The sequence below is a fragment of the Mesoplodon mirus genome, assembly GCF_964341445.2.
Source record: "Mesoplodon mirus genome assembly, chromosome: 14".
NCBI classification, from domain to species: domain Eukaryota; kingdom Metazoa; phylum Chordata; class Mammalia; order Artiodactyla; family Ziphiidae; genus Mesoplodon; species Mesoplodon mirus.
The window spans coordinates 77,478,902-77,491,961 of NC_138990.1; the positions used below are offsets into that span (position 1 = coordinate 77,478,902).

General features: G+C 33.9%; 1 protein-coding gene across 5 annotated transcripts in view; it reads left to right on the plus strand.

Annotated features, from left to right (window-relative positions):
* EHBP1 (EH domain binding protein 1) overlaps nt 1–13,060 on the plus strand; it is a 500,368-nt gene that overhangs the window by 445,819 nt on the left and 41,489 nt on the right. For all 5 annotated transcript variants that reach the window (XM_082643305.1, XM_082643308.1, XM_082643304.1 and 2 more), the window contains 4 exons: nt 2,334–2,458; nt 4,915–5,053; nt 5,192–5,298; nt 7,979–8,102. In XM_082643305.1, the coding sequence (XP_082499431.1) occupies nt 2,334–2,458; nt 4,915–5,053; nt 5,192–5,298; nt 7,979–8,102 (495 nt within the window). The remainder of the gene's footprint in view (nt 1–2,333; nt 2,459–4,914; nt 5,054–5,191; nt 5,299–7,978; nt 8,103–13,060) is intronic.

Consider the following 13,060-nt stretch of genomic DNA (forward strand, 5'->3'; position numbering starts at 1 on the left):
CTTATAGCAATAAAAAGTCTTTGGCAATCTCTTTAAACTTAAAGGTAAGAAAGTGAAATCCCTAATATTTATCTTTTCCTGTAAAAAGCTACAGGGAGGGAGAGCAGGTATTCTTCCCAGCCCTGGCATGTCCCTACAATGCTAACTTGCTTTGTTTCTTCCCTATTTAAAATCATGCTGTTACTTCTCCAAGGAACAATCAAACATAGTCTTCCTAACTATAGAGAGCACCCCAAAAAATCTGTGTCTTTTGTCAGTAGCTCCTTCATGGTCTAGTATTAAATAATACTTTTACTAGATACGGGTCAGTATATTTATAATTGTACAAGTCCAGGAGAATGCTGATATTTAAGGAAACTTAAAAAAAAATGTAACCCCAAATTAAGACTGTGTTTTACTTATTTCTATTTAAAATACTTTAGAACTTGGGTAAGTTTGATTTTTCTTTTTGAAAAAAACTTTTGTTGTTGCTTACCCACCCTCTCACCACAACCACTATCAAAGTCCTTAGTAGAAACCAGTATCATCTCTTTACCACGAGGGCATCTAGAAGTACAGAATTAAAGCCTTAACATTTGATTCATGGAAGTATAAAATCAGTGACAATAAGTGGTACATATTTCCTGATTTAACAGTAGATTAAGAAGACAGGAGAAATTAGCCCTTTCTTGGGTAAGGTAAAGAGAATTTTCTAGTTTTAGTTATAGCAACTTTGTGGGATATTTTAATGTATTTAAAGGTTGGTTAATATTAGGCCTAACAGGCTTGATTCTTGTCCTTCTTAAAAACACTCTTCCTACTTTTTGTATACCTAAAAAGAAAACACATCTCAGTCTTCCTGGTTTTGGAGTTAACTAATATATTGTTTACAACTCTCCAGCATGCCAGTAAGTGTTGGCGAGTGCATAGGACAGACTTTCCAATTCAGACTATGGTTTATTTCATGGCAGTAAGAAATAGGAATGCAAACTGGAATCTGGAAGCATGTAGCATACATTATGATTTTTTATCCTGGCTTTATTTTCCCCAAAATTCTTTTTTTAATATGTATATAAAAGTCATAATTTTTTAATAATAAGTTGTTTAATCTTTATCTTGATTTGACCATAGTTCATCAGATATTGTTTAAAAGAGAAGCCTGGCAATATAAACTGACCAATTTGCATGAAAGTAATGATAATAGCATTTATTAAGAGTCTTACAATTAGAAAACTTATTAATCTTTATGAAAAATATCATTCATCAAATGGTTGGCATGTCTTTAATAATCATTTTATTAAAGAGTTGCTTTGAGTGAATTTGTTTAAATAGAATTATTTGTTTCCATTTGCTTCTGAACTATTTTATTAAAAAAAGATTAATTTACTTGCTAAAAATAATTTGAAATTGTTTATTTTTAAAGTTATAGCCATTTTTAATTTATTTTATATTTCTATCCATATTTCATACATTCCAAAATGTGATAATCTTTATTGTACTTCTGCCCTCTAATTAGAAGGTATTTGTAAACATATACCCTGTTTCAACGCTGGGTATATATGTATACCCATAAACATTGGAACACTGGATTCTAACTGTGTACATGACTGTCTAAGGTCATCTTAAGAACTTAATATGGCATTATATGTCTAAATTTAATATACTAGAAGAATTGAAACAATAAAATAATATAATTTATAATCAAATGTGTTATCTCTTTTAAATACCTACTTTGTAATACCTTGTTTTATTATGTACAACCTATACAGTTGCTAATATAAATATATACATCAAATATGGGCTTAGATTTTCAGGTAAGCATAGCTGCTATTAACTATAGAATAACTAAATAGTCTTTAGGATGTTGACTATATTCTTTAAGGGGACTGATTTTGGGGAAAAGTACATATGTATGCATCATACACACACACACACATACACACACACACCCCAGAATATATGCTAAGAGACGAGATTTTATTTATTCCCACCACAAAAAAGAAATGATAATTTTGTGACATGATAGAAGTGTTAACTAATGCTATGGTGGTAATCATATTGAAATATATAAATGTATCAAATCAACACATTGTACATCTTCAACTTACACAATGTTACATATCAATCATGTCTCAATTTTTAAAAAGGGAATATAGTCAATATCCCTAAAGACTACTTAGTTATACTATAGTTGTATGTAGTATAGTTTATGTATACATACATACATATATATATATAAAGAGTTCTGCTCTTTTTTTCAATATAGTAATATTTTTATGAAGTCCTTTAAATTGATAGCCTACACATCTAAATGCATCTCATACAGTTATTCATAGTATTTGCATATTTAACAGAACAAAACACTAAGTTGGTGGACTTGAAGCTGAAGAAACTCCTAGACACTCAGCCACAGGTGGCAAATTCACCTTCCAGCGCTGCTCACAAAGCTATAACTGAAAGTTCAGAGCAAGACATTAAGGTAAATCTTACTTGTTTAAAATATTTGACTTAGTATCTGTGTATTCTAATTTCCACTGGCACTTCATAATCCTAAAGTCAGTTTCTTACCAAATTCTTCACATTAAGATTAAGATATACAAATTTTTATTAAATAGCCAATAAATTAAATACCAGTATGGTAATCAGTATTCAGGTACTGTTTTTCAGAGAAACTACTACTTTAAGTTGATATGTCAAAAAATAATAATAATAATAAAAATAATAATAATAATTTGATATGTCAGTAAAACTAAAACCTATTCTTGACTTTGGTATGCATTTGTATTTTGCTAACGAGAATGTTGCTAAGAGAATTCTAGCATATTCTATCATCTTCAGCCTTTGACCTGTTAAGAAAAATTAATTCCTGAAGATGGTATGTGATTGAATATAAATTTTTAAGATACTTGCATGTGCTTTGTGCCAATATAAATCTTACCTTGTGTAAGATTTTAGCCAAAATGCAACATTATAAGATGATGATGATAATGATGATGATTTGTAGTATTTATATTATCCCCACTCAAGCCATCCCCCCTTTTCCTTGCACTGTATCATTAATATTTCTCTAGCTTTAGGGTATTTCTAGTCTTGTATAACTTTTTCACCCACCTGCAGACTATGGGGACTGCCCTGCTGACTGAAAGGATTTCCTTCCCCTGACACAGAGATGCTTTGAAGTCCCAAAACAATGACTTTCATTGCTTTTCCCTTATACTGTCGGTTTCTATAAATCGGTGATGAAAGTGTGTGGCAGCACCAGAGGACTTTTGGTCACTGTCTTTGAACAAAAGGAAGCTTGGATCAGGTCTGATTTTTTGCGTTCAATTTAGCTTTCTGCACTGGATTTAATGCAGAATGGAGCTGGACTAAGAATAATACAATGGATTGAAAAGGCTAACTGAATTAGTGGGTTTAGAGGAATACATTTGTAAAGTGGCAGAAGTCCCTAGTCATAAAAAGGTTTCTTAAGATGGGATTTGCTGGCTAATCGCACTGATATTTTAGCATGTTGCCAGGCCTCAAAAAATTTAGCCGTGTTTGTTTATTTTGGTAAAGACTTAAGTTTTAGACTATTGGGCAGTTATTATGATAACAGTAGAATACACACTTTTCTTAAACAAACAAACAAACAAATAAACAAAAGCCATAATTGTTTCTATCCTAGCTACATAACTAGCATATTAATAGCATACTAATAATAAATATATAACTTAAAAAAATAAAACAGAGGTATTTTCATTCTCAAGGTTTAATTATCTAAGTAGATGCAGTTGGTTTTGCTTTCCAAAAAGCTCTTAAATGTAGTTATTTTCAAACTTATTCCAACAAAATGTGTGCTTTAAACAGCTTGTCTTTGTATGGATCTTTTTAGTTAAGATTTTTTAAATGGTGCTTATAAAGAACATATAGAGTCCATCTGTTCTCTTGAAGCTTTCAGCATTGATTTGGGGTTTTATTTTTTTAATAAAATGCAGTTTACACGTTTATAAATGAGGCATTCTGTGTTTGTGGAAAAGGATAAACTGTTACCTTCCCTTGAGGATTCTGTATCCCAGGCCTCCTTGAGGCTAGAGAATAGGCCATTGGAGGACTCCCTCATTACTGATTGTCTCAATGCAGAGGAAGGGCAAAGTCTTGGTAGCTTTTGATAACCAGTTTCAGCATTCAGCAGGCTTAGCTATTAGTCATGCATCTTAGCCTTTCCCTATTTACTTTCAAAACACTTAATAAAAATAATAAAGATTAGGTATAAAATGAAATATTTGTTTGGTACACAGCACCACGGTATCTGCGGCTTCCACACACTGCAGTGGTTCAGTCTTCTGGGATATTTCTTGTTGATAGAACCATTTGAATTTGTTACCAGTATTAACATAGGAAGCTCTGGAAAAGATAATTGTAGTTTCCTTAGCTGTAAAGGGCTTACTTACAAATCTGGCTTTGGAAAGTTATAGCTGATGAAATGCAGTTCAGTGGGGTAGTGTTATAATCCTACCTTTTAGCCTTCATCCAGCATTAGTGGTTTATCTCAATGGGCATAAAATTAGAAACTAGTTCTTCTTGTCATACAAGTCTGTGGGACTGTACAAACAGATGGGGCAGAATAGTGGGGCTGGGGTGGTGGGGCGGTGGTAGACAGAGGCAATGTGGCTTTTAAATGATACATATCAGAAGAAGACATGGGGGTTTACAGTATCTAATGAATCACAGTTATCGAGAATGATCCTCCATTTAAACCATGTCTCCCAAAGGTATCAGTTACAGGCAACAGACCTTGCCGTTGAGCTATTTAGAACATCTCTTTATAGTCCTTTTTTCTTTCAAAACGTTTCTAAATTGGCATTATCTTAAATCAGTAAAACTTGTTTTACTAATGTGTAATTTCACATTTATAAGATCAGGACTCTCTTACCACATTTGTTTCACTTTTAGAATGGCACAGAAGATCTCCGGACTGAGCGATTACAAAAAGCAACAGAACGACTTAGAAATCCTGTTGTGTTTAGCAAGGATTCTACAGTAAGAAAAACTCAACTTCAGTCTTTCAGTCAATATGTTGAGAATAGACCAGGTAGGAACACTTTTTTAAACGTTTTCCCATCTTATGATTTAACTATATATATATGGAAGCTGATAATGTAAATCCACATTTCAATACACAAATATCAAGCTTTATAATAATTTTACATGTCTTTCCCTTTTTTTTAAGAGATGAAAAGGCAGAGATCAATACAGGAAGATACAAAGAAAGGAAATGAGGAGAAGGCAGCAATAACTGAAACTCAGAGGAAGCCATCAGAAGATGAAGTGCTTAATGTATATTAATTTTTTGTGTGGTTTCATGATTGCTGATAATTCCAAACTGTATGTGGAAATAGTGCCTTTATTTGTTAAAATGAGATGTTAGGTTTTTTAAGATGTCAATCTCCAGTGCATTCAAAGCAGAGTGAGAGGGGTGCACTGTTGAATTAGTCTGCAGTGTGGTGATAATTGTCAGATAAAAAAAATGAATTTTTCAGAGTTCCACAGCCCCAGCTTCCTTGAGACATTTCCATCAGGGCACTTCCCATAAAGAGATTCCAGTATTGATCTACTGGGAGGATTTTAATTATTACAATAGCAGATACCGCAGAGCTGCAGTTAGAGGGAAAAGTCACATGAGACCTGCTAGAATTTCTCAGCCAACCCATTTTGTTGGCTTGGGTTAATGGGTGTTCAACCTTTCCATTATCCAGATCAGCCGTGAATTACTAGCTGAATGATGTTTGCATTAATATAATATATATGGTAATTTCTTCACTTAATTAACGGGGAGGTTCAGCTCAGTAGGGGTATGGGCTGATCATGTGTAAAATTGATTTGTGAGGGAAATATTTGATAGACCGCAGGGAGAAAGCTGCTTTTGATGGACAGCTGCGGGACAGAAGCAGGAAGAACAAGTTTTAACTTGAATTTTTGTCTGGAAGCATTACTCTCTTTAGTGGTGCTACTTTTTTATTATTATTATTATCTCCAGTTTGTGTAAATATTTTCTTTGTTTTTACTGTTAAAATTGTCTATTATGGATTTTAAAATCCTTGCAAATGTAGTCAGAGTTACAAACTACATTTTAGAGCTGTAAAAACTTCTCATTTTAAGTTCTCATTTTAAAGTTGTTTTACTAAAACCTGGCACATCTTAATACATAGAAGAGCTAACTGGTATATCCTGATGAAATATTTGGTATAATTTATAAGATACAGAATATTTGAGTATACTGTATACTCACACTAAAGAAATCTGACTATAAACTTTGTTACTATTTTTAACTGAACCAATCAGTACAAGCAATGAAGTTTATGTGTTGCTTATCACTTCTGTTTTCTTATATATTTGTTACTTTTACTATGTTTGTTTTGTCCCTTTGGATGGAAATGAGAATAGTCCTTTTTGAAAATGCTCTGCTGTCTGACAGGTAGATACAAAAAGCATTCACCAGATTCCAGATTTTAAACCTACCATTAGCATTTATTCTGTTGTTATAGTTTTTCTGTTTTATTTCATAGTGAGATGGGAGAATATCCACTTTGTATGAATCTTTTAAAAATACAGTAACTTATTTGATCAGTCTATCCTGAGACATTATCAGTTTCATGATTTTTTAAAATATTTCAGCTTAAGTTTGTCAACTACCATAGTCAGTTTAACAATAAGCTGGTTTAAATTGAGTTCATGTGTGAGTACAGTTTACTGGTTCCAAAGATGTTATACATATGGTTAGACAGGTTTGTTCATTATGAGAATTCCAAAATATCCTCGTAAATAACATAATTCTTGATTTTGTTTCTTGTTTAAGGAGTAACGAAAGATAATTCCTCATGGCTTCTTAGAGATTAATATGCTTCTAGGTAGGGAAGGGATTTGACACAAGAACGCTGTTCACATTTATTTCTCTGAATAAATATTGTAAGTGCTGATATTAGTAGTGGTAGTGGTGAGAATAATCACTTAAGCAGTTCTTCAGTATTTCTCTGCTACTTAGGAAACTAACCCCTAGAAATGCCACAAGACAAACAAGCATTCCAAAGGAAGCTATAATTAATCAGTTTGGTACTATACCATGAATAACCCTGCCCCCTAACGATTTCAATTTGTAATAGGGAAATAAAATGTAAGCCTATATTGGTACTTTATAATAGAACTGCTACTTCAAGTAAAACTTCTAAGGATAATTTTTTTTAACATGCTTGGTTGTAAAAAGTAAAATTTCAGGTTGAAATCCAAATTTGGTTAAATGGAAGATTAACTAAATCAGTGTACTGGTGGCATTAGATCCAGTGTAGCAAGGTTTGAAACCACCTGTCAAGTTAGAATTCGCAGCTACAATAATTAGTAATACATCAACAGAATGACATGTTAAAGTACAGAAGCCAGCTGGAGGGGAAACTGGAGATATTAGAAACTTCTCTTTTATCATTTTTTTAAAATACTTTAAATAGTATAGTTACTATGAAAAGAAGAAATGTATCTTTTTAGTTTTATATTTTTGTAAGAACAAATCTGATTTTTTTCAGGATAGATTCTTTAAGAAGCAATTCCTTAGTTAAATTCCATTTTTATATATTACACTTTTGAATTAAAGATGTCATTGGTGTTTGTTTTGACAGTCACCAAGGGAAAATTATCTTCTATCCTTGTCCATGCTTAAATCACTCTGACTCAACTCTAAGGAGAATTTTTTCTTACTTAGTGTTAACTTTTTAAATCTGACAAATCCGGGTGTTAAATTATAAATATAATACTAAACAGCCAAGATTTTCTCTATTTACAAAAGTTTTGTAATATATGTAATACATATGAAAATTTTTTGAATCACAGGGCGTTGCTTTTAGGTACTAAGAGTGATACTAAGGGCGTATTTGGTTCTCTAGGTAAGTGCTTTACTAAGTGTTTGTAGAAAGGAAAAATGCAACTTACAAGTGATTTTTTTTTCTTTCCTGTTTGTTCTCGTTAACAGAAAGGGTTCAAAGACACCAGTCAGTATGTTGTAGGAGAATTGGCAGCACTAGAGAATGAGCAAAAGCAAATTGACACCCGTGCCGCGCTGGTGGAGAAGCGCCTTCGCTATCTCATGGACACAGGTACGGTGCCCAATTACACTGTAAACAGTTTTGGCAAATTGAGCGTTCACAAACTCTTATAGAGTTTTGGAAGTGTGAATCTTTGAAGCCTGAATGTTCAGCAGAACTGCCTTGAAAATAAAAAGGCTGCGATTTGCAGCCACCTCTCTGGGCCCTGGTGATAAGAGTGCCTTCATGGGAAGTGATAACTCTCCCTGATACCGTGTGAGCCAGCACTATTGAACAGTGTGCTCATCCATGCAGAGTTGGAATACACATCTGTGCCTCATTGATATGCCACTGCTTAAAAAAAAAGTAAGATCTTCACTGTTCTACTGATTCATTGGGAAAAAAAAAAGATTTGGCCAGCTAAAGCCATGTACTGCATGACACAGAGCACTATGCATAGGGGACATCTCCACGGACTAGATCACTGAAATTTGAGAATACTATCTGGTTACTGATGCTCCACAATGTTTTTTCAAGAGAACTGGTTTTTAAAAGTCTGTAATACTTTGTGTCACAGTTGCATTTGAAAGGATTAAGGTATATAGAAAGGTTTGTAAAAATGGTTTAGAGCAGCAAGTTAGCTCCTAACCAGAGGGTAGATTGGCATTTAATGCTGACTGCCAATAGTGATTGAATAGATCTAAGTGTACAGTAAGCTATTGGAAAAAAAAAAAAAACTCTATGTGTGTATATTTTAAAGAAACGTATATTTCTTTAAAATATATGTCTATACATATATATTTCTTTAAAATCCTGCTCCTACAAAAGGGGTAAAAATGGGAAATACATTCGAATCATTCATGCCAAATTAAAAGTACACTATATTAAGTAAAAAAATGTCAAAATGTAAGTGGAAAATCTATTCCTTTAATCTAATTAATTGCTTTAATTTTATGGCAGTGTTAAAGTAGATTAGTAAAGTAGATTAGTAAATTAGTAGTAGATTAGGATTGGAAAGCTTTCTTGAACTTTTTCTTCTCTATTTGCCAAAGATGTATTTATAATTAAAGAACTCCTCCAGAAATAAGCATTTATATGGGACATTTGAAAATTGCCTGCATTAGTGAAATCAGAACATACTAGAATGTGAAGAGACCTTTGGCTTTATCTGGCCGGATTGGTTTCAAGCTGTGTTCTGTGGAGACTTTAGGGCTTCTTGAGAGACACCTTTGGTCTGGTAAGACAGTAAGGGAGCAAGCAGATAGACCTCTAGGTTTCTTACCTTACTTCAAACAGAGTAGCTCTGAGTTTATTTATCTGAAATAGCGGGCTTCTTGGATGAGTTCATTTAAAGAAAAGGTTCTACTGGTTAAAATTTAAAACAAAACAAAAAAAGGTTTTTTTTATTTTTTGAAAACTATTACCTAAACTTCTCATTATACAGAGGAGACAGAGGCACAGGAAAAGCTCAGTGCCACACAGATCAGTAAGTGGCTGACCTTCAGCTAGCGTGCAAGTCACCAGAACCCTATTATTACCATACCCTATTATACCTGCTATGCCAAATTACCTAGAATATGTTTATCATTGCCCTAACAAGTTACATGTATGCTCATTCATATACATAGACTTTTGTGTGGATTCAACAGATATGCCATAAACCAACATATGGCTTCACACTTGCATTTTTCCTTTGGTCTCTGAAGGTTTTTGAAAATATTATGTTAACTATATTAAAAATGTAAATACTAGGTAGTGTAATTTCTGTAATACATTTTTAAATTATTTCCTTTATATATTTTAAGGAGACTTTTTTTTTTTAATTCTTCCAAGGAGAGCACCTTTCCTCTCTGTGTTGTATAAATTAGATGTTACTATAAAAGAGCCTTGTGTCACAAGAGAAAAACCTAGAAATTCTGTTTCCTTTCCTTCTTTCACACTTGGAGCCTGATGTATTGAGGGTTCTAACCAAAATAGACTCAAGTTCTCCTCCCCATACTACATATTACCAGTGAAGCTTTGTAGTGGCCCCAACTAGAGATCATTTATCATCTGAAAGACAGTCACGGACTACAGATTGATTCTAGAATCTCTTCAGGGCTTTATATTCCATACTACACAGGACAGAATCTAGTCTAGACTGGATCTGCTAGACTTGGTTCCCCAGCTTGATAAATGCCAAGAATCCCCCTGGATTGTATTGAACCTCCTCCAGCTCAAATAATGGTCTCCCAAGATTTGCCTAAAGCCTGGGTAACAACTGAAGTAAAAGATAAGGTGTTAGAAAGGGAAAGCATATATTTATTCATCCTTTTCCTTTTTGGGGTTCCCATACTTCCAACTTTTCATTTATTATAGAAGATAGTACCTTTTCTCTGGTATCTTAGAGTTTTTGTGTACTTTCTGAATCTCAGCCTTAGAATTAAGCAGAGCAGATAGCATCCATATTTTTACATGATAAAACTGAGCCTCAGATTGGGAAGATGGCCTAATTACTAACGGCTGAGTTAGGGCTTGAACCCAAGTTTTTAGGTTTTCTAGCTATTGAGACAGTTCTCTTTTCCACTACGTCTTTTTTATAGCAAAAGCATACTTTATCAGCTATTTCAATTTTTATATACTTGTAGGTACTGACTCTATACAATTTTTAATTGTATTGATTTGAAATTCATGTATAAAATTAACCATTTTAAAATGTACAATTCAGTAGCATTTACTACATTCACAGTATTGTACAATCACCACCACTATTTCCAGAGTTTTTCATCACCCTAAACAGAAACTCCGTACTCATTAATTCCTCATTTTCTCCTCTCATGGTCCCCTAGGACTCGCTAATCTACTTTCTGTCTCTCTGAAATTGTTTTATTCTAGATATTTCATATAAGTGAAATCAAACAATAGTTATCCTTTTGTATCTGGCTTCTTTCACTTATTATAATATTCTCAAGGTTCAACCATATTGTAATGTACCACTACTTTATTCCTTGTTGTGGTTAAGTAATATTTCATTGTATGTATATGCCACATTTTGTGGAGTCATTCATCCATTGATGGACACTTGGGTTGTTTACACCTTCTGGCTACTATGAACACGGTCTAAAAGCATCTCTTTGAGCCCCTGTTTTCAGCTTTGGGGGTTATATACCTAGGATTGGAATTACTGGGTCGTATGCTAATTCTCTATTTTGTATTAAGGAATTGTACTCAATTTTAAATGGGTGTGCAGTTTATTTAGAAGTTGATTTGTGGAATTGAAGAATACATTTTCCAAAAGAAGCACTGTTATAAGCATCCACAGGCCAGGCAAACCCACAAAAATCTATTAATTTAAAATGTAACTAAAATAATACTAATAGTTACATTCGACCTGAGTCCTAGGTTCCCAGGGTTTGAGCAGCTCTGGATTTTAAGCACCAATCCCTTTAACACTGAAGCTCTTGCATCTTGAGAGAGGATAGTAGGGACTGGATGGTGGCCTAGACTTCTGGGCATTTCTCCTGGCATGTTGGGAGAAGACTCTAGCAAGAAAGTAGCAAAGGATTGTAAGAGAGAGCCTCAGTGGGTTCTGCAGCAAGTGGGTCCCTGGGGAGGTACCAGGGATGAGAATGGCAATGACAGGGGAAGGGCTGGAAAGATCCCAACATTCATTTAGGGGAGAGGCATCTGTGTCAGAGTCAGCTCAGCTGTGGAGATTTATATGACTGGTCCCTTCTGAAATTGAGTAACCCTAAATCGGTGGTAGTTTGAATATTAAATAACAATACTGTGTGTGAGAGAGAGAGGGCACGCGAGTATCTTCTGCCATCCTGTCTTAGGATCTATAATATCCTCATGCAAATACTAGAGAACTTTTTTCCATCAGTTCTGAATGTTTTGTGGGTTTTGTTTTTGTTTTTCTTTTGTAATTGTTGCAGAGGAGGGATTTTTAAATTTCTAGCATCTAAAGTTTGTAACAGTTACTTCTTTGGGGACACTAAAGCTTATTAGTTAGAAACATGCATGTGTTCCAGGCTGACGTTTTGTATGTAAGTATAGGGCTAATGAATCTGTACCAGCCATGTTGTTGCCCTTGCAGAAATGGAGTTTATAATGGAAATGTTCGTGGGCCCTTTTACTAGAATGCTGCACATAGTGTTACTATAATGAACGGTGTTTCTTTTCCATTCCTAATCTGTTTTCATTTGATGGTTATCAAACTTTCTTACTGTAGAACTGTAGTGTTTTAAACTAATGATTTGTGTTTTTCTTTAAGTGACACTATTTTATTTATATTTTGAGTGTAAACATTAAACATTCTGAGGGGAAAATTGCAATAAAATTGCATTTTCTGGCTTTATAACCTTTAAACACTGAATAAAATGATCATGATAACCTTCTTAAGTTCCTGGGCCACGAATACTGATTCCATAGCTTTTTGTAGACTAACCACTACAAAAACTTAGCAAATGACCATTTAAAAATATTAAATATACTCAGGGAAAAAAGAATGAAAAGAAATAACTTTCCTATACATTCCTCAGAATGTCTCTTTACCTCAACCTCTGAGGAGTCAAATGTGGTAAACATTAAAGCTGCTTTAAAGCAGGGAATTGGGCCCACAAAAAAAAAAAAAAAAAAGTAAAATTTTTGACTTGTTACTGGGAATCTTTCTCTTTGAATCTCCAGAATTACCCATAATCTTTACCTAGAGATAACAATAATGGCCAATATTTATTACATGCTTCTTGTATGTCTGGCTTTATGGAAAATGCTTGACATACATTATTTCCTTGTCTCTCACAATGGCCCTATGTGATAGGTTCCATTTAATAACTGGGACTGTTAATAATCACATTTTTTAGTGAGGAAACTGAGGCTCAGAGAAGGAAGTAGCTTGCCCAATTCATATAGTTCTCAGGTAGTGGTACCAGGAGTCAAACCTAGTCTGAGGGCTCTGGAGCCCAGCTTCCAGACACCACATGACATGGTCTCTCAATCTCTCATTTAGAGGTGAACTTCTGGTTTCCCTGGGGTCTTATTACTAATTC